Genomic DNA, 27,158 nt, shown 5'->3' on the forward strand with positions numbered 1-27,158 from the left:
TCCAAAGTTCTTAGATCAGAAGCACAGGGACACAAGTGCACCTCCAGGGGACAACTTGAAGAAGAAGAGGGGAGCGTATTTTTAGCCTCTACCTTCATCTAAGCACATGGAAAATTGTACATGCACAGATACATTCCTTTTGCAGATGCCAAAGTCTACATTAGAGTTGCCAACTTTCTAATTGCACACAAAAACCCACCCTTGCCCCGCCCCCTGTCCAGCCCCTTCCCTGAGGCCTGCCCCATGCTCACTCCATTCCCCCTCCCTCTGTTGCTCGCTCTCCCCCACCTTCACTCACTCCTCATTTTCATTGGGCTGGGAGTATGGGAGGGGGTGATGGCTCCAGCTGGGGGTGCAGGCTTTGGGGTTGGGTCAGAAATGAGGGGTTCAGGGTGCGGGAGGGAGCTCAGGGCTGGGGCAGGAGGCTGGGGAGTGGGAGGGAGTGCAGGCTCCAGGCAGCACTGACCTCGGGGGCTCCAAGAAGCGGCAATGTGTCCCTCTGACTCCTTGGCGGAAGCACTGCCCCCGTCCGCAGGTGCCACCCCCACCATATTGGGCATGGTTCCTGGCCAATGGGAGCTGCGGAGCTAGCACTAGGGGTGGGGGCAGTGTTCTGGTCAAAAAACGGACAGCTGGCAACCTTAGTCTGCATACATAAACATAAACAATAGCAAGATGTTTTTTTCCTGCTACTAGACTCTTACAATTTTTTTTAATTGTTCACAATAGGAAGTTTAATATACTCAACTCAGTGGTTTTATTTTTCTTAGGTGATCGTAAAGCTGATGCTATGCAACTCTCTTGGCAGCCTGAGGTGGTGGTGACACTATGTGTACAGATACGTGTACAGATATGTGGCTTAACTCCTAGGCACACAAGACTCTGATATGTGTACAGATTCTGTTAACTGAGAGTACTTTCATCTCCAACCTTTCCTAAGCCACAACCTATCTGCTATTCTCCTGCTGTTGCCCTACATATATTACACTCAGACTCAGACATTATCTTAGTTCTCCCAAAACAATTCATGAGTTCACAACTGAGAATTCAATGCTGACATTGACTACACTAATATAACTACACTGGTTTATTAGCACAGTGATCCTGGACTGAGATTTGAGTCGTTCGCTACACCAGAAAATAAACCTTGTACTTTAAAGTTAAGAATAGTCTTAAATTCTTACATCTTGGCATTCTGCTTGCTATGTAAAATCTCGGTCCCCTTTTACTTTATTTATGACAACCTATGGGATTATATTTGGTGGTAGAAAATCATGAAGACAGCACTTCATGTAAAATATCTTCCTGTGCTTAATTTAAACAAATAAATATTACAGAATTCATGCCACTACTATTTTGACAGTAAATTTTCAATTAACTAGTTAGCTATTTTATCACTTAAATTGTGGTTGATGGAAAATAAGAGTCAGGGTTCTAAACAGTGCAAATATATTTACATTTGATAAAGAAATACATAATTTTAGATTTCATTAACAGTGTAAAATCACCTGGTACAATTAATTCAGGAGTGGAAAAAAAAAACTGTTTTCAGATACACGTAAGGGATTCTCTCTAACAACCATGTTTATGTGCTATTGCTTTAGTATACCCTACCCTTATTTTTCTAATAGTTAAATATATTCTGTCACAGGAAAATGAATAGAAATCTGAGGCTAAAAATTGTAGCAAAGCATCTTTTAAAATTGTTATGGTAGCTTCAGTGTTTTAGTTGATTTTTCAATCACATTCATGTCTCTATTGGAATATTATTTGTATCTGATAATTTGACATTTTATTCTCAGTACAGAATTTCATAGAAAACACCTTAGGGTTAGTCAAACTTCTATACATAAGGCATTCACTCTAAATACTACTATTAAGGATTTTTTTCTGACCTTTACGCACTATTTCTTCTTACCGAATTTAGAACACAAGAAAATATTCCAAAACCTTTGAAAAGTGTTTTTTTCTGCTATGCTGATTTCCCAGCCAACGAACAATTGTCAATTTATGTTAGCAATGCAAGGATGACCTTGTTTTAGTACATATGAATTCTGAAAGATGAGATCAATTATCTTTCAACATGCATCAACAGCAGTAACCATTTCTGAAGCTCAGATTGCAATATATATCTCTTCACTGTTTTGTGCATTTGAATATTACTGAAGCCCATAATGTATTGGAAAAGCAGTGCAGACAGAAGAAATCTTTGCAGTTATATTGTTTGTGCCTTTAAACTAATCAAAAAGTCTTACCAAACCATTATATTACTTCTAGATGTGACCACATAAAACAACAAATGACATTTTTTATGGACAATGACTAAACCAGTTTAGCTATTACTAACCAAAATAATTAAATGGGAAAAAATTTCCTACCTCACTTACACATTTGGGGGCCAGAACTTCAGCTGGTGGTTGACTTCAATCTATCTGCACAGATTTATATCAATTGAAGAACTGGTCCTTGGTTTCTTGTATTTCTCTGTACCAATGAGGAATGAAGTAAGCTCCAGTTACATCTGGTACCAATGTCCAATCAAAGATGAAGTTCTCCTTTTGCCCTCCAACTCTTAGCTTTGCCAACTCATCCTTCAGTTCCCAAAAGCTCCAGTTTCTCCAGTTCTAGAAAACTCTTTTAATGCTATTGGTCTGACTCATGCTAAACACTGAACCATGTAGAAAAAAAGACACCTCAAACACTGTCCTAACAGAAGCTTTCTTTTAAGCTAGCAGGGTTGTGATGGTGTTGTGTGTAGAGAATATGACTCTTTACTCTACTTGGATAAATCTTCAGGGAGGAAATTTTAGGAGACAGGGAGATACCATACAAGACAATGAATATGGTGGAGAATTGGCATAGCTTTAATTAGTTACAGGTTTTGCTGGTTTTGATTTTTCATATTTTTAAATTGAGGTAGAAGAGGCAGGGTGAGGAATGGCAAGAATGGGGTAATCAGAGTAGAGTAGAAAAATGAAAGAGGAGGAAAAAGCATAGTCACAGCTCAATTACTGTCCAACTATGGTTCACAGGCAGGATTTTGTAGACATCACAGTAGCACAGGGATGACTCAGGGTATTTCTACATTTGAGCTGGGAGGTGTAATTCTCCCAGCTAGCGCTGCTCAAGCCAGCATGCTAACAATAGCAGCGTGGCCGAGGTAGCACAAGGAGTAGCTCAGACTAGCTGCCTGAATACATACACGTCTGGACCCCAGGCAGCTAGCTTGAGCCACTGCCTGTGCTACCCTGGATACTATTTTCAGTGCACTAATTTGAGCAGAGCTAGTGCATGTATGTCTACACGAGTTGGAAACCACACCTCCCAGCTCAAATGTAGACGTACCATCAGAGTGAAGGGGTCAGCAGTATGCACTCAGACACACCATACTATGTGCAGTCCCTAACAAATGAATGAATCCCAGCAAACAAATTCCTTGGCAAGGCTGGGAAGTAGATTAGCAAAGAAATTCCCTATCATTGAATTTGGAGACTCTTACATCCATATCCTCCCCCAACAAATGTGTCTCACTTCTCCGGTCTACAGTGTTATATGTGCATGGGTTAGGGACTGGACTTCTGTCTTCAGCTCATTTTGGAAGTTAGCATGCTTTTAGAGATGTGATGGTTTACCCTGTTAGAGCTGCTAAAATATTCATGAAGCACCCAGTATTTGCATCTTTATGATTATCAGAAGTTATTATGCAAAAGTCTAAGGGCTGGATCCTGTTGACTTCAGTGGAATAATATCTCAAGTATATTGATATAAATCATATCATAATCAGACTCTAAAAGTTAGTTTTGAGTAAAACAAGAAACTTTACAAGACAAGATGCTGTATTTGAGAACATTTTTAATAAATAATGTGACAAAAATTACTTTCTGATTATTGGATCCTCAGTATGCAAAATTATGGCTAAAATATGAGGTTTCTTACATGAACATAATGAAAACATTAATCACATGGATTGTTCCCTTAGTACTGCACATCCTTTCTATGTAACCATTTTTTTAAAAATTAGCTAAATGAAAAATTTCAGTCCTCGGTAAACACCAAAACACTCTTTTTTTTCCCACTGGGGCTAGTCCTGATAGCTGTCCATAAACAAACACACAATTTTCCATTAGCACCAATGACAAAGAAATCATATAATTACAGAAAAGATGATAAAATCTACAGAGAGAGGACATCATTTGGCAAAATTCAACACAACTAATGCCTCTATTTCAGCTTTTATGAAAATCCAATGTTGAGATAGGCCACAGCAAACTTGAGAATGTTCCACAAGTCCAGGAAAAGTGAGAAGTGTTCTGTTTATGGCTCACGTGTGGGTATGTTACTTTCCCATCTGTCATCATTCAAATATTCCAAATACAAACATAAAGCATTAACAAAAAGATGAAAAAAGTCCCAAACAAATGCTTCTTAACTTTTTTCAATAAGACAAAAAAGGTTAATAGTTACAATGGTTTACAAATAAAGTTTAGTGATTGTGCTTTTAAAACCAAAAAAAAAAAAAAAAAAAAGCAGTGCATTACAAAACAAACAAACCCCAAGATCAAACAAAACATCTTTAAGTGGCACTTCTTTAAGGTGAATTGATATTACGAGTAGAGGTCTGAGATTTGGGCCAGTCACAATAACTATGTCCTTACCCAATTATTATTAAAAATGTCCATTATTTTCCTTGCTTATTTTTATAAGTGTCATTTAAGTTGAAAATTAGAACAAGTTTCTAATAGACTTATTCATGCCATGACTAGACCACCAGAGTTCCTACTGGCTTGGCTCCTGCCTATCCCAAAGGACATTTTCAATAAGAATGTACTTGAATGATGAAAATGGGGAAGACAAATTAAAGTACAACAGGGGCTTTAAAATGAGTATATATTTACAGTATGAGCCACCCTACCCCAAGTTGCTTCTAGTTGCATTTTAAAAAGTAATTCTTTTGCTGCTGCAAAGGGTCATTGAGAAACTGGCAGGAAATAAAAGGAACAGTCCATTTTGAAATGCAAGTTACCATTTGCACGAACTGCAGGCTACAGTAAAGCCACTACATTAGAAGAACCCTTTGCACAAATTTCACTTTATGCAACTTAGTATTTTTAATCAATGCTATATTACACAGAAGATTATCAACTGACCCGGTGCCGTATCAACTGGCTTGGTGCCGCCTGAAGGGTGAAAACTAGGAATCCCAGGTTTTGGCACCCTCTTCTGTCCAAATCCTGAAGTGACAGTTGGCATCCACACCAGGAAGAGCAGGTTACCTGCCTTCTGGGCAGAAAGAAGGTGATACACTTAGCCTTATGCAATAGTCAGGGGCTGTTCATAATGAAAAGGGGTTAAAAAGAAATAGTAAAATAAAGGCTAGCGTTCTGATGGCATGAATAAAAATGAAAGTTTGTACACTCTGATTGCACTGAACATTATTTCTGGCATCAAACATCATCAGACTCGAGGCATCTTATGTGATATTTTTCTGATTAGATTTCAAAGCCTGTTACAGTACATCTCTCGTCCTCTTCAGCTTTCGGTTTCCTGTAAGAAATCAAAATAATTGGCTAGGTGTTAGCTTGTTTTTATTGTTGAAAGTATTTTCATTCTAGTCTTAGAGATTTTTACCCACAAACAACATATAACCATGCTATTGTGCATGAATTTTAAGACAAAGGCTGGGATTTGGTTGACACTAGAGGATGACAACAAAATATATAATATGTCTTTAAATATCTATTTAGTCTAATCTAGGACCAGAGACTCTAAGATGTGTCATGAGAGGGTAGAGTTAAGGTTGTTTTGGGTGCCCTATATCTGAAAATGTTTGTATTATTTTAAATTTAACCTTTATTTTGAATTTCCTCTGCTTATAATGCTTGGTTTTGTGGATAACCACAACATCCTTATATGTATTCTCAACAGTATCTCTATTTTAAGATCGATTTTGTTGGGAATAACAACAATGTACAGAGAAGAGCAACAAAAATTATTAAGGGTATGGAACAGCTTCCAAATGAAAAGAGATTAAAAAGACTGGGACTGTTCAGCTTTGAAAAGAGACAACACAGGGGGAGCATGATAGAGGTCTATACAATCATGAATGGTGTGAAGAAAGTAAGTGTTATTTACCCCTTCACATAACATAAGAACCAAGGGTCATCCAATGAAATGAATAAGCAGCACATTTAAAACAAACAAAAAGAAGTACTTCTTCACACAACACATAGTCCATCTGTGGAACTCATTGCCAGGGGATATTGTGAAGGCTATAACTATAACTGGGTTAAAAAAAAGAACTACATAAGTTCATGGAGGATAGGTCCATCAATGGCTATTAGTCAAGATAGTCAGGGAGGCAATCCCATGCTATGGGTACCCCTGAGCCTCTTACTGCCAGATGCTGCAACTTGACAACAGGGGATGGATCACTTGATGATTGCCCTGTTCTGTTCATTCCCTCTGAAGGATCTGGCATTGGCTACTGTCAGAAGACAGGGTACTGGGCTAGATGGACCATTGGTCTGACCAGTATGGCCGTTCTTATGTTTAATGAACAATTAAAATAATTTTCCTAAGTTAAATATTTCCACTTTTGAAATGTGCTTTCACCTTGCTATCTATCTAGGTCCGCAAATCATTTTCCAGTGACAAGGGTCTATCATATGCATTGCTAATAGTGCCATTGCAGTTACCTCTAATTCTTCTTCTTCTTCTCCTTGGTCATATGCTCCCAGTACTTGCATTTCTGCAGCATTTCTTCGGCCTATATTGGTTTGATCTGCCCTTTGTCTACCTCCTGATCCTCTTGATGACATAGAGCTGGAGGAACTGGGATCTCTTGGATTATTTGATGTTGGGAATGTAGGCCTACAATATGGTAAGATGTCCTCTGTGCAATGAAATACATACATTGTTATGTACATTTATATGCTTTAGTATAATGTGCATCTGCAAAGTCTGCATACATACTTAATGTGTGCAATTTTTAAATGGCCACACAGAGATTTAGTGATGGCTGGTAGCAGTATGAACTGCTTCACAATTGTTTCCATAACAGAGTAAAACATGTTATTGAAGAAAAGGTAATAGTGAGGTTAGAAATATGGAAATGAAGAGAAAGAAGCAACAGAAAGAGTGATCCATGATTCACGTCCACTTATGACATGAAACTTATGATCCCTGCTCTGTATTCCAGCAGAAAATGGAGAAATGAAGAAAACCTCTGCTGTATATTTGTCAGGTATGACCTTGGAAGTGGAGGGGACAATTCATCCTTGAGCTCTACTGGGGTTGTGGGGACTCAGCACCTCTGAAAATCAGGCGCACCATATCTCAAGCTGAACATTCAAAAATGTAGGCACTCAAATTTAGTGGAAAAATTTGTTAATCTGGGCCTGTGTCACTTGGCCAGGATCCTACAAACAGTAGCAGACTCAGTAATGCACTTCAGGTCTCCTCTCTCCATAGCCATTAGACCATTGTTTCTCAAATGGTGGGTCCTGGCCCAGCAGTGGATTGTGATAAGGCGCTAGAGGAGTCGCCATGCCCAGGGTCAGATTAACCCATCATTGGGCCCTGGCCTAGGCAAACACACACTTCTCTTGGCCTGATGAGGATGGGAGGCCATGAGGGTTGGACAGCGAGACTGCCTTGCACTCACCCTGCAGGACTGGGCCTAGCTCCCCGCTCTGGACATTGTAACCTGGTACACAGAGTTTCACCACAACTCAGGAGGCCAAGCGTGTGACCCCAGGTACTAGGTCACAACGCCTGGAGCAGGGTGTTGATTTCAACCCCAGGGGACAGGAGCCACTGCTATTGGGTGAGTGTGGGGCAGATTCTCTCTCCAACCTCTCCTACTCACACACTGTGTCCTCCCTTCCCCTCTGCTGGGGCAGAGGGTACATCTGTGTAATGGTGGCTTGCAAAAAAATGAAAAACGTAGTGAGTGGGTTGCCTTAGTAAAAACTTTGGGAATCACTGCACTAGGCTTACACTACAGTCAACAGGATGTGCAGCTGATAAGTTAACCTCTGAAAATCAGGTCCTTTGGGTTGGTTTCAAGTCGGGCACAGAAAAACAGACACACCCAAAATTAGTTGGCACTTTGGAAATCTTTGGCCTTAAAATTCCTTATCCCTCATTTTTGATTTTGCTTTGAGACATATGGATGAAAAGCAGTATACCAGAGCTAAGTATTTTTATTAAGTAAATAATAATTAGAATCAGTAATAGATACTGCAAACCTGAATGCTTCCATTCCTTTTATTGTCAGTAAATTTCATTTTCTTACTCAGTCACATGTAGGCTGCCTTATGATTTTAGAGCTCAAGTACATATCTATAAATCAACACACAGACATCTGCCCTAATGTTTTAACTGTTTCTGAAGGTGAGATGCCCCTTAAACACTAACATTGTTTCCAATTTTACTGTCATCAGCAAATTTTGCCACCTGCTCAAAGCCATTAATCCATAAATTGAAAAGCAACAGCCCCAGAACCAACCCCTGAAGTAACCCTCTAATGACTTCTCTTTATTGTGACCCACTGCCATTTACAATGACCTCTTGCTTATGTGCCCATTTAACCAATTTACTGTCCAATTTCTATTCCCCTGTTTTGTACCCAGGCTAGCTAGTCTAAGAAAGAATCAAGCGTTTGCTTGATACTTTGCCCAAAGCTTTCCTGAGGGCTAGATAGATACTGTCATATGAACTCCCTTTATCGATAGCCTTACTGACCTCCATAAAATAAGAGATTAGGTTGGTCTAGCATGATCCTTTTTTGTAACATCATTCTGGTTACTATTTGTAACCTGTACAACTTCAACCCATTCTATTGGTCTAATCTTCATTATAGTGTTCTACTTTTTAAAGGGGATCTAAGTAAGACTAAGTGGTCTTTGAAATCTGTGTTGCACTTTTTTCCTTTATAAATGTAAGGTGAAAATGAGTCAACCTTCAATTCATCAGTATTATTACTAAATATCTGGGTTACCTGAGCCTCACTGAACTCCCTTAATAAACTGGGGCAGAGGTAGGAGGAGATCACACAAGTGACAAATGTCCATAAGGCACTCCAAGAATGCCTCTCCAGGTGTAGCTGTAAAACGTAAGGTATTCACATACAGCACTTATATTGATCATACTACCCATGTGGAGCATTGTAGAACGGCTCCTGATAGCCAGTAGCAGTCAATGTAAGCAACGCAGTGTCTACACTGGTACTGTATAAACCTAATTACGTCGAAGGTGACCCTATGCCATGCGGGGAAGTGGTGTTACAACACTGGCATACAGAGGCACTTATGTCAGCAAGAGCCACATTTAAGTGAAGACACTTCCACAGATAATTAGATGCAAGGCAAGTTACGTCAACCTAACCCCATAGTGTAGCAGGGGTGGTAGAACAGTTTGTATAGTGGGGGTGCTGAGAGCCATTAAACCAAACTGTAAACCCTGTATATGATGGAAACCACTTCAAGTCAGGGGCTGTGGCAGCACCCCCAGTTTCAGCACTTATATAGCATCGACCAGGCCTAACTTCTCAGGCCTGCTGTGAATTTGATCGGGAGGTCTGTGGACCAGATCTTCCTGCTTAGCTATGTTATATATTTCATTAAACTCAATGCATGTCAAAATCACCTTGGAGAAGATGAGTTTTTGCTTGTGTGCCTTCTCGCTTTGCTGCTTTGTTTCCTCGCAGTTTCCCATCATTTTGCTGTTCCTGCAATTCTCTCCGCTCTCCTGAATTTGTCCGCACATCAGAATGCTGTCTGCCATCTGCCCCTTCCCTCCCTTTGTAGCTCACTCCTTTTCTTTCCGTGGACCTGTCTGTTCTCGGTTCTATAGAGGCGAGTTTTGGCAACATGACAGGCCGCACCTCCAGCTGTGACTTGGACTGGGCAGTAGGAGATTTAATAGCAGGAGGTGGCACTGGAGGGGGTGGCAGGTCTACAAAGTAAAAAAAAAATTACATCAGGCATTAACAAAATTAAGGAATAGTATTTTACTTCCACTGTGGTAACTCATCATATTTTTAGGTCAATTTTCTCACAAAAGAAAATCGTTAACTTAGAATTAAGACTGCTCAAGTGTTCAGCCAACCCAAGCATTAAACCGTCAAGAGTCAGACTTTCCCCCTCCAATCACAAGATGAACTTAGAAATCATTATTTAAAAAAAACAAATGTATTGTGTTAAAATTTTGCCTTCTGCTGTTTGAGCCCGTAGGAGGAAGTAGCCACCCTGAGATCATTTCCAGTTCTAAATTCAACCCTAAAAATAGCAAAAATGCAGGCTTCTAACTGGCTGCTCAGAGAGGGGCTTCACCTATTCTTTCCTACCCCTGGGGTGAGAGAGTTCATTCTCATTCCTCTCCGTTGGCTTCTTTATCACTGTCTCTTCATCCTCGTAGCCCTTGAACTCATCAGCCTCCCTCTTGCACACCATACGTCTCTCCTCCTCAGTTTTCAATTAAGTCCCACATCCCTGTCTTCCCTTCAGTCTTCTCGACTCCCCTTCTGCATCCTCCTGCTCCACAATCCTCAGCATTCCTCTAAGTCTGCCTTGCTCCCACATCTCCATACAGCTCCCCTGCCCAGTTTCCTCCTGCCTATCTCTGTATCTCCTTCTAAGTTCTACCACTTCTCAGTCTCTCTTCTGCTTCTTATCTTCTCCTGTCTCCTCACACTTTTCTATAAGGCTCCCTAACCACAGAACTGCAGCCATTTTCCTTGATGACAGTGTGATTTCAATCCCAAGGAAAACAATGAGTGCTGGTGGCCACCTTTAGTAGGCACTTTTCTACACAAACAATTAGTTCATGGCATGCTAGGATGTGACTCTACTTTGCAATAGCCTGTCATGGAGTAACAATCCACATGGACCCTGCTGACGTGCATGAACAGTTTGTTAATGAACTTAGATTTCGTCCTCTTTGAAATGGCACCAATCAAAGTGCATTAATAAATTAATACACACCAGCAGGGTCCATGTGAACAGTTATTATACAGCAGAATAAATTCATACTCCAGTTTGCTGCAAAATAAATGTTTGTGTAGACAAGTCCGAGGGGCAGCCTTACTTTCACATATAGACAGTTAACATCGTTGCTAATTTGCCTAATTTCAGCCCTATTCAAAGTCAAAGTATTTGCCCATGAATAAGGGCAAATCTGCAAAATGGAAGACAGCAATAGAGAGCATGTGAAAGTTGAAAAAAATCAGAATATCATGAGCGAAGCAAAGTAGTAAATAAAGGCAACACTCACCCATCAGAGTCCCCACCTCCAACATTAACCCTGCTATCATTGTGATGCCCTATCCTACAACACACTTCAAACCGTCATTCACAAGCTCACTTTCAGATTAACAATACTATTGCTCTCAAATATATTTCATGTATGGCGAAGTATTACAATCACTGCTCTTGACCGTATGCTAGTGTAAAATAATTCTTGCATTCCAAGCGATGGAAGTACATTTCCTACGGAAGCAATGACTGTGAATGTGATGTAGTGGCAGACATCTCTCAGAAAAAGAGAATACATTTGCTAAATTATTGACTTCTAAAAAGAAAAGGAGTATAGTGGCACCTTAGAAACTAACCAATTTATTTGAGCATAAGCTTTTGTGAGCTACATCGACAAAGTGAGCTGTAGCTCATGAAAGCTTATGCTCAAATAAATTGGTTAGTCTCTAAGGTGCCACAAGTACTCTGTTTCTTTTTACGAATACAGACTAACACGGCTGCTACTCTGAAACCTGACTTCTAAAAGAGACCTTGTAGCTTCTGAGGGAGTTCCATGTTGAATTATGGTAATGAATATTGGTAATGTCATTAGATTTTATGAAAACAACACAGACCAAAATGTTCAGTAGTTGGTGTTTATTAATAGAGTCCAAAGTCCATGCACACCGCATCCCCCTAAACGGTCCAGCTTCCACAAATCCTACTGACTTTAGTGGGAACTATAAGTGCTTGCCACCTCTGAAAATCAGTCCACTTTTATTTAGGTTCCCAAACGTGGTTTTAGGAGCCTGACTGTTGTCACCCAATTTTTAAAAGTTTGGCTATGCTTCTTGTGGATAGTCATCTTCCTTGTTGAGGTCCATTCACGAGAAGAGCAAGCTTTTGCTATAGTTGTTCCGGACCTGAAATGTACTCAGTTCTTTGGGAGGGATACGGCTATTATATGAGAAACGTTGCTGATGGCTACCCGAAAAGGTAATCTAGAAGTACTCATAGACTCATAGATATTAAGGTCAGAAGGGAGCATTATGATCATCTAGTCTAACCTCCTGCACAACACAGCCACAGAATCTCACCCACCCACTCCTGCAATAAACCTCTCACCTATGTCTGAGCTATTTCTGTTATTTTTCAGAATTAGAGGATAGCTCACCCAACATCAAGTAAAGGAAATATATTCAGTCCTGGTCTTTGTAGGCACGCCATATGTAACCTTTTGCAACCTTATGTTGAAGTGCTCCCAATTAATATCACTATTAAGATACAAACCAACTTAGTTTTTAGGTTCAAGACTCTAGGTTACAGAAAATTTATTTAGTAGAGGACTGCTAGATGATACTTTGAATGATACAATTAAACTTTATTCAAAAGAAAAATGATTAGTTTAGCAAATAGGCATGCAATTATCACTTACACTCAAAGATGAAATAGTGTATTAATGGCTATCAGTCCACTGACAATAGAATGAAGTACAGCCTTATAATCATGAAACCTAACCGTACCCGTCTGATGTTAATTAGAACTCTTCTGCAATTTACCAAGGCTACTTCTTTTATAATCTATTATAATACCAATTAACATTGAACTACACCTTACCATAATTATATTTCCACCACCTCCTTATTTGTTCTTTACATTACACATTATTTAAATAAACATCTGCACTAATGTCCTTCCCAGGTTTTCAATATAGATAGTATTTTAATCAAACATTCACAATCTTCAAAAACACTCATTAAAAACCTTGCTCAAACCAGTTATAATCAAAACATAACCACAACATAACCTTGGGTCATGTCTTTGCTAACTTTAATTTTCCCACTTTACTGACTCCAACTTATCTCAGACTTTCTCATGTTAGCAACTTCAATTTTCCATACTCCTGGAAAATTAGGCTAACTTCAGCCCAAAACCTAATTTCTACTTATTTCTTAACCTAAACCATCCTATAGGCTACACACAGCATATATACAATTCATTCATACAAGCTAGCCTGAAAGACAAAGGTATTTAAAACAGGTTTTGCATTAAAGATCACTTTCTGTACTAGTTGAGTAGATCGCATTATAGAACCATAGGGTTAGAAGGGACCACAATAGTTGTCGAGTCTAACCCTCTGCCAAGGTGCAGGGTTTGTTGTTTCTAAACCTCCAACCTCCTTTTGAAAACTACCTGTGAAGGAGATTCCATGACTTCCCTAGGCAGTCTGTTCAAATGTCCTACTGTTCTTATTTTTCTGAAGTTTTTCCTAAGATTTAATCTAAATCTATTATGATGTACTTTGAACCCATTGCCTCTTGTCCTGCCCTCTGTGGCAAGAGAACAACTTTTCTCCATCTTTTTTATGGCATCCTTTTGAGTATTTGAAGACTGCTATCACCCCCCCCCCCCCCAATCTCCTCTTTTCCAAACTAAGCATACCCAGCAGTTCCTTCAGCCTTTGTTCAGATGGCTTGCATTCCATCCCTTTGGTCATCTTTGTCACTTGTACCTTTCCAGTTTCTCTACATCCTTTCTATATATTGGTAACCAAAATTGGACACAGTACTCCAGCTGAGGCCTAACCGGTGCTGAGTAAAGCAGTACTATCCCCTCCCATGGCTTGCATGCTATACCTCTGTTAATGCAACCTAAAATTGCATTAGCTTTTTTCGCAACAACATTGCATTGCTAATTCATGTTGAGTTTGTGATCCACTGCAACTCCCAGATCCTTCTCAGCGATGCTGCTGCCAAGCCTGTTGTCCCCAATTTTCTATTTATGCATTTTTGTTTTTCTTCCCTAAATGTAGCACCTTCCATTTGTCTTTGCTGAATTTCATTTTGTTATGTATAGCCCAGTTCTCCAGTTTATCAAGATCCCTCTGAATTTTAGCTCTATCCTCCAATGTGTTGGCAACCCCTCCTAGCTTTGTGACATCTGCATTTTTGATCAGATCTTCTTCTTGTAGGTATGCATTATGCAAATAGGACACAAATTCTGCAAGATATTAAGTGCTTCCTGCAAGACATTTCAGAGATGTTTGAAAATAGTTGACAGCTAAACAAAGTACTGAAGAAGTCGGTAGCAATTGAAGATACTCGGCACAGTCATAGAATTGAAGCCCCAAAACCTAACATGAAGACTAATGAGACCGGTCCATTGAAAATAGTTTTATAACTTTTCTCTTCCATTTAGCTTGTGCTGCAGTATCGAATGTATCCCAACACGGCAACAATAATTATTTATAAGGGGCATCTATGCTATTTTTCTCTCTTCCACATTAATACTTAACATTTTTAAAAATAGAAGGGGAAAGCTATCAGTCAGTTATAATAGCACACAACTGTATTATAAAAGGTGAAGGAAAGTTTTAAAAAGCTCACATACTGTAACTAAGATACAAGCCTGCTTTGGATCAAGGCTACAGGAAACAAACCATAGGCATATATTAAGTAAACAGGTGAAGAAAATGTACATGTGAGAGGTGTAAATGAGTCAGTAATGCATGCATCCCAAGTGCATCTATTAAAGAATGAAGACCACTGAACATTTTAAAATCCCTGCTTCAGCAATTTGCAATGAAATGCATTCATTCTCACTATTTCCTCTGAGACGATCTGAGAGAGCTTTCAAAATCTCAGAGCAGCTGCATTTTTCAGCTATCACCTCTGTACATTCAGATAGTTCAAGGTATATTTGTGCAGATGTACATTTGAACTGAAAACTGACTGAACTGGTACAACAAAAGTAAGGAGATGAGTTCAAGATGACTAAAAACTGGAATAAAAGCAGAGCTTAAAGTCATCCAGAGCTGTCTGGAAAGGATCTCTGGTAAATATTTTCAAATCCGCACGACCCACAGGGCAGAAGCCATGAGCTCCGGTACTCCACAGCTGAAGGGGGTAGGGGACCCTGGAAATAATTTCTGAGAATTTAAGCCCTGAGTACAAGTAAATGGGATGATGAGATATATTCCTGGCACTAGCAACCAGAACGCTGTCCTGTGGTGGCCACTTAAGATTCCCTCTCAGGGGCATTGCAGGGGTGTGCCATAGCTGAGGGAAAGGGTGGAATTGTGCATGAAGCTCTACCTGAGCCTTAGCTGGCACAGTGGTCCGTGTGGAATCACTGCAGCAGGGCTAACACACAGCAGTCCTTCACCTGCTTTAAGTTATGCTTGGGTTCATTTCAGTCATTGGCTGGCCCAGAATCAAGGGAGTAGAAAGGTGGTTCAAGCTACATTTCCTAACTTTGGAAAACTGAGTACTTCAGGTAAAAGAAACCAATAATGCCCATCAGCCTCACCATGCACTGGCAATAAAGACCTGTCCATCTTAATTTATACATCTTCCAAGCACCCTCCAGGGGCAAGTCTCACACTTTGGGAACTAGAAAAGGAGTACTGTGGCACCTTAGAGACTAACCAATTTATTTGAGCATAAGCTTTCGTGAGCTACAGCTGAAGTGAGCTGTAGCTCATGAAAGCTTATGCTCAAATAAATTGGTTAGTCTCTAAGGTGCCACAAGTACTCCTTTTCTTTTTGTGAATACAGACTAACACGGCTGCTACTCTGAAACCTGTCACTTTGGGAAATGTTTCCCTCTGTTCCCCTTATTTGCATCAAGTATAAACTGGGAATCTTTGTAAGTGCAATCTTTTTTCTTCTCCCCTGCCATAGGGTGACCAGACGTCCCGATTTTATAGAGAAAGTCCCGATTTTTGGGTCTTTTTTAAATATAGGCTCCTATTATCCCCACCCACAATCCTGATTTTTCATGTTTGGTGTCTAGTCACCCTACCCTGCCATAACATTGGGAATTTTGTGGGCATCAGTTTGGAAAGTAATTGGAATTATTTGAATATGGGCTGCACCTATAAACTTCTTCTTCAGAGGCTTCTGACTTCTCAACCATTTTTAGAAACATTACTAAGAAATGTACACAAAGTCATCGGTAATTTCAGAAATCAGTCAGTGAAGTATAACTAACTTTTCTCCCCCAAATCCTAACCAGTTACAAGTTAAAGTGGGCAATGATTAAAATGATTATTTAGGTAGAATTAAGGCATGGTAATAGAAGAGAAAACACATCCATATAAAAAACTTTTGTAAAATTGCATTAATACAAGAATAACTACAGAAAAAGTGATCATCTCTTCAGAGAGAGCTTTGTCATACCCTGCAGGGAAACTATAAAAATCTTCATTATAACAGTGTTCCTTGCTGAGAAGAATCCTTTAAAAAGGAAAAAGGAAACTTTTCTGAGGTCAACACTATTACACTCCTGTGGTGTTTATTTAACAGCTCAAATCACAGAGAAAATCAAAACTCAATCTACCACCTCTAGTACAAACTGTTATGTTTCGTTATTAAAAAGAAAATGGAGGCCTCTGTAGCGAGAAATAAAAAAAGTTAATAACAGAGTGACATCAAACCAATATAAGGAATTCAGAGGTACCTAGTAAAGGTCAGCTGCTCTCAACTGTTTCATTTGTGTTTGCATATAGGTGTCGTATTATTGCCCATTTAAGACAAACAATTAACAGATGCCATTTTATAACATATTTTACAGGGGAAATCTTCCATATGTGCCTTTTGAAAAGGGTGATTATAATTTTCAATAAGATTATAAATGAGAGCATACATAATAATCATGGGGAAAACAATTGCAGAAAAAATAATCAATCCACTAAGCCAGTTTTGTACTAAAGTGGAGAAACTGAAAATAAACATAAAAAAGATCACTCATAAGTAACGATGAATGAAATATTATTAGGAATCTTCTTTAAAAAAATTAAACATATAAAGCCCAAGATATCTACTATCGTATCTCAGGGAAAAACAGTTGATAGTTAAAGATTGTGATATGCTATGTGATATGATATGCTAAATTGCATGAACAATAATTGAGCGAATGCATGTACAAAACCCCAGTACAATATATAAAGAACATTTTTTTCCAACGTGCACGTTTATATAATTATAACTTACACATAGTAAAAGCTTTTCAGCTCACAAAATAGTCTCAGTTTTAAGGTCAGTATCCCCAGATGCCTCAGGATAGAAGCAGATGCTGTGTCCTATGCAAAAATGCTCTATCCTGGAATGTCACAAGAAACTGAATGTTCAAATTATAACATCATTTTATAGAAAAAACGATTTTTGGCAATTTGTAGAAATTGAAAAAAAATTAGTTATAATTTTTCTCTCTTTCTGAAGTTGCACAGTTTAGACATTTTGTATCATCAAGGCAGAGAGACACAACGATACAGGTGGGTCTATAGTGGGGAGAGTCGGAAACATTTTGGAATTGTTTGTCATGTCAATATCTGGCACAGCCACCTTTCCACTTGTGAGAAATGTTGCTCTAATAACCTCATCATTTATTGTGGGTGCAAATGACAACACTGAGCTATTGACCTGTTTTCAGGTAGTTAGCTAGCTACCTACATCAAATGTGGGAACAAAAATGGAGGCTGGATTTAAAAATCAGGCACCGGATGTTGATACTGCCAATGCCAGAATCTGTATGGAAAATCCCAAAGACTATAACTCACTGCAGAAGATTTTCACTTCATTTACCTAAATGCTTACAAGTCTGAGGGCTTCTAATTAGTGATCAATCAAATCAAAACGATTCAAAAGAGGCTTGCAAATGTATAATTTATGACAAGTACGGCGCAGAAAATATTTTTTAAACTTGATTTTTAAATCAAGTATGTCAATAGATCAGCGGAAGTTGGGTAGGGGAGAAATGCATTTGTTAGTAGGTTTTAGTAACGCGCTTGCTTGTATTTAACTCTCTGAAAGACTAGACAAAGAACAATTAAATATACATACATTTACTCCTTACCCTCCTTTCTCAGCAAAAGATTTTTAGCAACAAATATGGTTTCACAGTCTGGGTGACTGTCAATGAACAAAACAACAGAGCTGAAAGTCTGTTCTACATTCAGCAGAAACTGATCTGAACTAGTATCAGGCAAGGATATAACATAGTCATTACATTACCCTCAGCTTGTTCAATCTTATACAATGCACAGTAAACTAAAAAAACATCCTGTGTTTAAGAATAAGCAATGGAAAGCAAACACATCTCCTTTCATTGCTGCATTATGAATAAAAACTCTCTGAAGCAACAATAATCTACTTCATAAACCGTGCCGGAAGAAAGAAAACAAAACCAGAATTTTTACAGCATATGCATATAATGCTGCTGACAACATTCTTGGCAATTTCAACCAATCATCTGACACCTGAATTTGCTTCCATATTTTTTTTATCATCCAGCTGTGTAAATCCTTCATGTCACAGATATTTCATAAAACTGCTAGAAAATATTTATTGAGCTAATGTAGCCAAGTAATTTGGGAATAGTGAAAAATGCTTCTATGCTACATAAGAAATAGCTGTTGTTTAGCAGTCACTTGTGAATGTAGGTTTTATTGAAAAGATAGAGAAATGATGAAATAATTAATCTCTTCTCCCTTCTAGTATTTAACAGCTCCAACCAGGGATAAAAGTCCAGGTTCAGACCATTAGTTTTCTTCCACTGTAAACTAGGCTGCTCACTCATTATGGGAAAAACTAGAAGCTTCTCTAGTAGTAAGCAGTGCTTTATAAAAGAAATAAATCACAGTATGACACCAAACCAATGGAAGAAATGAAGAGGTACCTTGAAAGGTCAACTGCGCTCAATTGTTTCTTTCATGTCTACATATCACTGTTCTCCACTTAAGGAAAATAATTATTAGATATTATTTTACAGCTTATTCTAAAGGAGCAGCTTTTATATGTGCCTATTAAAATGAGTGATTATAATTTTCAGTAAGGCTTCAAATATGGCTGTGCAAATGGATTGGGGCAAAAAATAATAATACAACAAAACTGAACTGGGTTTTATTAGTATTGCAGAAAATAGAACAAATCCCTACTCTCTGACCAATCACAATGTATAGCAAATTAATTATAACACAGAGGTTAGCGGAAAATCATGTCTTATTAGAAAACATGCTGAAATAAGCATCTGCTCAAGCATACAAAACAAATATTGATCACAACTGTCAAATCTGTTACAATTTTTAACCACAGTGCTGCATGGTCTAACTTAGTATAATTACTTTTACAAAATACACCAAATACAGATCCCTCACTTATTTATTCCTGTGCTAGAGGGAAAGAAATGGCCACATACAACTCCAGTCCAGATTTTCTTTCTGATGTCCTAGCTACTGTAGATGTGATTATATCAAGGTTTGATGTTTAGCCAATTTTTCAGTTAAGAGCATTCTCTTCAAGATAATAAAAGCTGATAAAATGTCCATAAAATCTTGTAAAATGCCATTACAGAGGTCCCATAAATGTAAAATTGCTGGTATAGTTTTGGGATTTACACCCTATGTTGTCCCTTTCACAGAAGCAAACACGCACAAAACCACTGTAAATAACCTCTTGAAATCAGATAATATTCTGACAGCTCAGTTTCACTGACAAAAGGGACCTGGGCAGAAGCCAAGAGGCCCAGGTGCACTGTGTCATGCCAATATTTAATGCAGTCGAATATCAGATGGATGCTAGTGAGAGAAAATACTCAGAATAAAGTCAGATAATAGCACGGACAACCACTCATTGCAAAATTACTTCTGCTCATCATGCTGTGAGCTTTGTATTAAATTTTTCTGTCAAGTGGTAAGACTCACAGGGAGAAGTGGCTCAAAAACCCCTTCTTGTAACCCTGGATAAGGATCTATAATATTAGGCTTTCATATGATAATGGCAAATGATGCCCCTCTTTGAAAAATTTCTGACTAGTAATGAAAGTCCTAATCAGATTGTTGTTGCTGAGAACCAGGAGGTGGGGAATGATGCCTCTGACACTCCTTCGTTCCCCTCCTCTTTTAGCGAATTTAGCAAACTTGACAAGATGGGTAAGTCTTCAAGAATTTATCTTACATGAATTTCCACAAAGCCCTTGAGTTGTTTATAAAAACTGGAAGGCGGTGGTTTAATAAAAGCTGGGCCACCTGAGGCATTTTCATTAAAGGCTCTCTCTAGACAACATCACAATGTTTGCATTATCCTCCTATACTCCCCAGAGAATACAAGCATTACCTTTTCAGCAGGAGTCGATATTGTGTGTGAAGGCATGAGAGAAGATGATTAAATTTTTCCTTTTGGTGCACAAAGTAACTAACAATACTTGCATTTGGATTAAAATTCAGCTATTTTGTTGGTTACCATCTGAATGCTAAATTGTTTCTGTGAAAAAAAAACCTGACACTTTGGAGGAGTTATTGTTCCATTATTTTAATGAAAATTTTAATCCCAGGCACACATTATTTTCAACTACCGTACCTATATGTGCTACCTTTTCTCTTAAATAATGGCAGCAATTAGCCTATTAGGACATGACAGAAAACAGGTGCAGCGGAGACATCCATAAAGACTACCAAGTATGGAAATTTAAAATGATTAATTTGCTTAACATATTTAGCAATAGCAAACACAAATCACTGATTTTTTTAAAACAGAATGTTATCTCTGAGGAAAACCTTTACACACTCAGCATATATCTAGAGCAGTTCATTGACACTTTCACCTGTTTCAATGGACTGACTTACCATCTGTGTAGACTTCTCTGCGCAGATGTCCTGGCTGGTGTTTTTGCTTTTTGGCAGGTCGGAGCTTTTGTATTACAACAGCACTCATGTTGCTGTCAGTAGACACAGGGCTGGTGGGTCTAGGGCAGTGCGATACATGAAAATGTCTACGGCCTGAAAAAAATAATTACAGAACAGAATGTTGTTATTTTTCTCTCCAAAATAAGATATTATATTCCCTCTCTTTTTAAAATGAGAATCATGTGCAGCCATTCTAAAACTGAAGTTATTTAATTATAATATTACATTAACCTAAATCTTGTAATATCCTTATTGGTGATATGGTTTACAGCATATTTTTAACAAACAATTGAAGAGATACATTAATCTTCAAATCAATAAACAGGCAGACTTAGTTTCCCAGAAATTATACAACTTGTTTGTTTCTAGTAGGTGCCCTGCAGGAATCTGAACTCTGTGACCAAGCAGGAATAGAATGTTTTATCAGCCCAATAGCAATGTCCATCAACAACAAAATGCATCACTTTCACAATGGGCTTCAGATCCTCTGGCATGGACAATGCACAGGTTCACTCAAAAATGTACCATGGCAGAACAATGAGCAGGACCTAGTTACAAATGCATACAGCACTACACTGCTTGAATCATTAACAATAAAGCACTATTTGTGAAGTACACCAAATTGTTCCTAGATCCAAAATATGACAAATCCCTGTATGATGGGGTGTTCACCCCACACCAGCCTGGAAGGGGTTAATAAGGCTGAGAAGGAATTTTGTGGCCTAATTAATCCCCTGCATGATGATGGTGCACAGCTGAGAAGAAAGACGCAGGGCTAGGATAAAGCCAGGAAGCTAGCAACAAAAAGGAGCTGCAGGGAAGTAGTCTAAGGGGTGGAGCCAGAAGGTTGGTAAAGACTCAGAAAAAAGGCAGTAAGGTTCAGAACAGGACAGAACATTTGGGACCCAGACTAGAGGGTGGGCCTCGTTCCTCTACCAGCTACTGGGGAAGTGGCACTGGCTGGGCAATGAATGGGAAGGCTGCCTGAGCCTGTTTGTTAGCAGAGACTCTGATACGCTGGAAGGAGAGGACGTGTGCGCTTTGGCTGGATGGCCAAACCACAGACACAGAGCAACTTGCCTCACGGAAAGCTAGGAAGAGAAGGCAGAGCACACGGTAAGAGGTGGAAAGGAGGTGTCAGACCTGAAATCAGCTAATCCCCAGAGCAAACAGGAGGTGACCGACCAGCAGTCCCTGTGACACCCTGATTTGCATTTTCTAATACTTCATTTGTACATGAGCAGTGTCACATCTCCAGTGTTTGTATTCAGGAAAATGCAAACACAAAACAAAACAAAACCCGCAATTCATAATACTCTTTTAAATGTTGCTAAGTTTAATTTTTTTTACATCAGTAGTATGTAAAAATATCTATTCCAAATAGTTATACAAAAGGATGAAATTGGGGCCTCATTTAAGTCAACGTGAGTTTTACTACTGACTGCAGTGAGGCCAAGATTTCACTCAAAATAACTAAACTACTCCCCTTCTCTTTCTTCATGATGAACAGCCATGTTGAAACAAAGGAATGCTAAAAGTCAGAATGGAAATTAGAAATGAGAAAGGAATCTTGCAGCTTTGTAGAGTGGGTGAAGACAAAACTACAGTAATAGAATCCCAGTGTTCTGGCTCTAGTGGCTATAAAGGGTTGGCAAGATAGTCACAGATCTCTTCGAACTGTAGCAGTCCCATTTATCAGCTGAAACATGACACTAACCTATTTGGTAAGCATGAAGCCTACTCAGATCACTGGTTATTCATATTCAGTTAATCCTGGTAGCTAATAGTGCTTGTGCTCCAATATGAAATATTTATTACATATTGAATGTTGACCAGCGGAAAAGCCAAGTGTAGTTTGTTTGTAATCTAAGAGAATTTTCTGAAATGACAGGTTATAAATTATGATGCCAAGCCAAGGGCAGTTTGTCTCAACTATGCTCCAAACAGAGACTGATGATGTTCCCCAGTATAGTAAATGGCAAATAATTATCTTAAAATGTGATTAAATGTATTCTTTAGCTTACAAAACCTAGAAAATAAAGTGTTAAAGCTGAAACACTATACTTTTCACATTCCAGTAGACATGGATAAACTAAAACTCTCATATGAAGAGAACAAAAAGATTGGGATCATGTACTTTACAGGGAGGACATGAAAAATATACAAAATAATGCATTTTAGAGAAAGGGCCAGCTGGAAACTTCTGTTCACCCTGTCTCATAATATAAGAAAAAAAGGCATTCAATTAAACTAAAACGTAGCAAAATTTCAAAATCAGTAAGAAGAAATCACGGTTTTATATAACCTTTAGGTGTCATTGAGGCTAAAAGCTTAACAAGAATAAAAAAGAAACTGGATGTTTATACTGATAACAAGAATATCCAGAGTTATAATAGCAAATTCTAAACAAACAAGAATTTTTGAAAGGGTCTAAACCACCATGCTTCAGGGAATACACCAATTGTAAGAACCTTCCCTCAGGACATGTTATCCCAAACTGCCTGCTTCTTCTGGACTTCTTATGCCTTCTCCTGAAGCATTTGGTACTGGCCACTGTAGGAGACAGGATACTGGACTAGTGCAGTATGATAATTCCTGTGTCCTATACATATGATGTGCATAGGGGTGATTTTGCACAACAGAGAAATTTAAGATTGAACTTTCTATGTTTGATTTCACTGCTTAGATACACATTATACCCTTACATCTTTATACTGTACCATTTAAAAACAAAGACAAAACAGTTCAACCATTTTTAAGTTTGCAAATGGCTCCCAAACTGAGTTCATGTAACTGCATGTATTTTCAGTTCAGAGCACATTCGCATGCCTGAGTTACAACAGTCAAAGAATATGAATGTTGTTTTTATTCTTGTTTTTCTTCCCCTCTGACAGACCACTGTCCACATGAGCCTTTATCCTCATCACCGACCTGCCTCCCATTCCTCCACTTCTTCACCAAATTCTATGGCATATCTACACACTCCCGTTTGAAGAGGACTACATTAATGCAAACTAGTAACATCCACATGGGGAAGTTACAGTGCAGCCGTTTGGTGTTCACTGCTATTCACACATATTCCAAACCGTGGAACTGTATAGACAAGACCTAAGAGAACAATAATAATTTCAGCTGTATTTGAATTTTAAATCAATTAGAGTCCCCCCCCCCATGATTTAGCACACAGGTTTCATTTTTACAGCCACATCTCCAACAATTGATTTGATGTAAAACAATGTTTAGCAGCAATTAAATGTAATATAGTGAATTGGACTGTTTAATTCGAAGTCCTTCCTCTCCCCACAACCTGGAGATCTTAAGCAGCGTTAACTGCCTCCCATTTCACTTCAACGAATAATACATTACCTGCTGGAAGAGCCAGAGCGTAGGAGATAATTATGTGGGCATGCAAGTCAATTTTCTGAGCGTGCTGAATTTGTACAAATTGGAACAGCAGACTGTGATTCATTGTTAAGTTATTTAAGAAATTTAGGGACAACCTTTGGATAAAAGACATGGCATGGTGGCAGTTTTTCTTTTTTCATCCCCAACCAAGCACACCGTGCCTTTATAAGACCTCACCTCCTGCTGCATCCTGCACTTGACGTCTTGCTACTTTAAGACCAGCATATTCTGCTGCTGCAGCAACAGCTTGTGCAAAATCTGCATCAGTAAAAAACGATCCATCAGAAGAGCTAACACTGGACCGTCCACTTGAGATGTTGTCTTCTTCTGAGGCTGAGCCCCAACCATTAATCATGGACCCCGTTACAGAGCTTTCCAAATCGCCAACACTTGAGGCAGGTGTCTGTTCAAGGCCACGCAAAAGGAGCCTTCTGTTCTGCATCTTGGCAACCTCTATTTCTGCCTCATCCTCTTCCTCTTCTGGTGCATCAGTATCCATATCTGAGACCAGGGGTCCTGAGATGTACCCATAGGTGTGTGGTGGAGAAATAGGCCTTGGAGGGGGTGGAGGACTCACAGGCTGACGTCTGCATGTAAACACAATGTTAAAAATTGTTATTTCAGTTGCACAAACTAACCAGAACAAAACAAAATATCCTAGAAAAAACAGTGGAATATTTCTTTGACATGCCAACCAATTTGTTTTGCCATTTTAAATTCCCAGGATTTAGATTTGAAAGTAGCAGGATTTTACTTTTTTTCTATAATCAGAGATGACCGACAGCTATGAAATCAGAAATCAACCAAAAAAAGAAATCGGCCGTCTCTTATGGTACCTTTCACTCCAGTTTAATAAAAATGTGCTCGCTTATGTATAAATCTCCTTATGTTTCATAATTTAGCTCATGTTCAGTTAGGAAAGGGGAGGTGACAGTTTAGGACACAGCTTAAAGAATTACATTAGGAAGTTCACACCTGTGAATGTGAGCAAAAGGTGTGATTGTATATTGCTTTTGAAGCTTGCTATTATCGGAGACAATAGGTATCTACACCCAAGCAGACTGCTCCATAAACATTATCCTTCTCAGAATTTTTTCCCCCACTTATTCCAAACATAGGTTTGAAACTGGTCTGGAAGGTAATGTTAAAGAGAATTATTCAATATCATTTATATCTAACTTTGGAGAGTATCCAAATGTATCCATATTATTCTTGTTCCTAAATAATCATAACAGAGCTGCTAGATTCAAAAGTTAAAGGACTGTGTCTGGGCATTATGGGATCAATGTTTGGTTCATTTAATATTTTGATCTGCAGAACATTTATCTTAATGTTGCAGATATTGTCATTAGTTTGTCCCCTGTGCTTTTTAGTTGTCATTTACCCAAAAGGAAGATATGCCTGGGGAGGGAATGACCAGACTTTTGTCTTCTTTCATCACAAAGGATATCTGCTGTTTGCTCTTTTGACCAGAATCTGGTTTGAAAAATTTCCCAATGTTTTCTATTTCTCATGGTTTCCAACCCATCAATTTTGCTTTATCATCACTTCAGCAAAATGGCTATCTTTACAAACTTGAAAAATGTTAATTTTCCTATTTTTGGCTGGCTTAGTTTTACCCACCCACTGCTAGAAATGGGTCAGGTTTTGCTTAAAAAAAGTTATGTATCTAAACAAACATTTCCTTTTTTTAAATAAAGCAAGTGCTCATCTTTCACAACAAAATGCAGAAATCCTTGAATTGAATAATCTACCATTTCCTTAAAAATATTGTACACGCACTTCTACTGGTTGTCTTAACTACGGAAGGCCACAGAAGCAGTGACAATTAGAGATATTTTAACCAAATAGCCATTTAATAGAAATGACAGAGGCCATAGCTGAGTGAAAAGAAGCTTTATTCGCCTTTATATAGTGCCCCATCTTGGCTAAATTATATTGGTTTAATGTGGGATCCTGGCAAGATGTGTCCTTGTAGTACATTTGTCTACTAGTCTTCCTTGTAGTACATTTGTCTACATTTGTAGTACATTTGTAGTACATTTGTAGTACATTTGTCTACTAGTCTTCCTGTTCTCTGGATTTTGTTACCAAGAGACAGGCAACTATTTACAAAACATAGAGAGGGTTCTTGGAAAATCAGCTTGCTCACTAACCCATAAAGGTAGGATCACTGAGGACATGGGCATATTCATGGACATATAGCAGCATTTCTTCCACTTTACACAGCCCCATACTAGATTACAGTGACTCTGGCTTTAACATTCACAGTGTCTCCTATCTCACTGTGCTTTTTACATTCTTCCAGAGCAGAGCTTTCTATTTCAATCTGCTGCAACTGTGGCAAGCTGACCGAACAGACAACATTACTGAACACAATCAGCATCGCAGAGAGCAATGTTCCAGCTGCCTGGTTCCTGGGGCCCACAACACGGAGCATGGCTGTAGAATCATTACAGAAAGCATTAAAGACTGGAGAGGAGGGAAGAGGAGATGGCCCCCTCTGTTAAGTAACCTTTCCATCCTCCAAATGAACTGGAGTTCAGAGAGTAAAGCTCTACCAACCTTACAGATACATTTCAGATAATAGCATTTTAGATATAATCTTCAGTACAAAGCTACACGCTCAACTTATTTCTCTGTCAGATACTTTTATTATTTGTAACAATGAATATTTTCAGTTATTCAAGAAATCTTAGTACTTAATACAGAAGTATGTGCCATTTGAAATAAGTGTTCTCAATTAGAAAGCCTTCTCATTCTCCATGTTCCAAGTGTAAACTTCCTTCCAGAATGTATTTCAAGTGCTGAGCACACAACAGCCAACTCCTAAACAT

General features: G+C 38.7%; 1 protein-coding gene across 4 annotated transcripts in view; it reads right to left on the bottom strand.

The window, feature by feature from the left end:
* Nucleotides 1–4,493: 4,493 nt before the first annotated feature.
* ROBO1 (roundabout guidance receptor 1) overlaps nucleotides 4,494–27,158 on the bottom strand; it is a 440,544-nt gene continuing 417,879 nt past the window's right edge. For all 4 annotated transcript variants that reach the window (XM_073303979.1, XM_073303988.1, XM_073303999.1 and 1 more), the window contains 5 exons: nucleotides 24,499–24,908; nucleotides 20,857–21,009; nucleotides 9,649–9,957; nucleotides 6,696–6,892; nucleotides 4,494–5,544 (listed from right to left, as the gene is read on the bottom strand). In XM_073303979.1, coding sequence (XP_073160080.1) covers nucleotides 5,530–5,544; nucleotides 6,696–6,892; nucleotides 9,649–9,957; nucleotides 20,857–21,009; nucleotides 24,499–24,908 — 1,084 coding nt within the window. In that variant the 3' untranslated portion in view covers nucleotides 4,494–5,529. The remainder of the gene's footprint in view (nucleotides 5,545–6,695; nucleotides 6,893–9,648; nucleotides 9,958–20,856; nucleotides 21,010–24,498; nucleotides 24,909–27,158) is intronic.

This window comes from Lepidochelys kempii, chromosome 1, assembly GCF_965140265.1.
Source record: "Lepidochelys kempii isolate rLepKem1 chromosome 1, rLepKem1.hap2, whole genome shotgun sequence".
Lineage (NCBI taxonomy): Eukaryota > Metazoa > Chordata > Testudines > Cheloniidae > Lepidochelys > Lepidochelys kempii.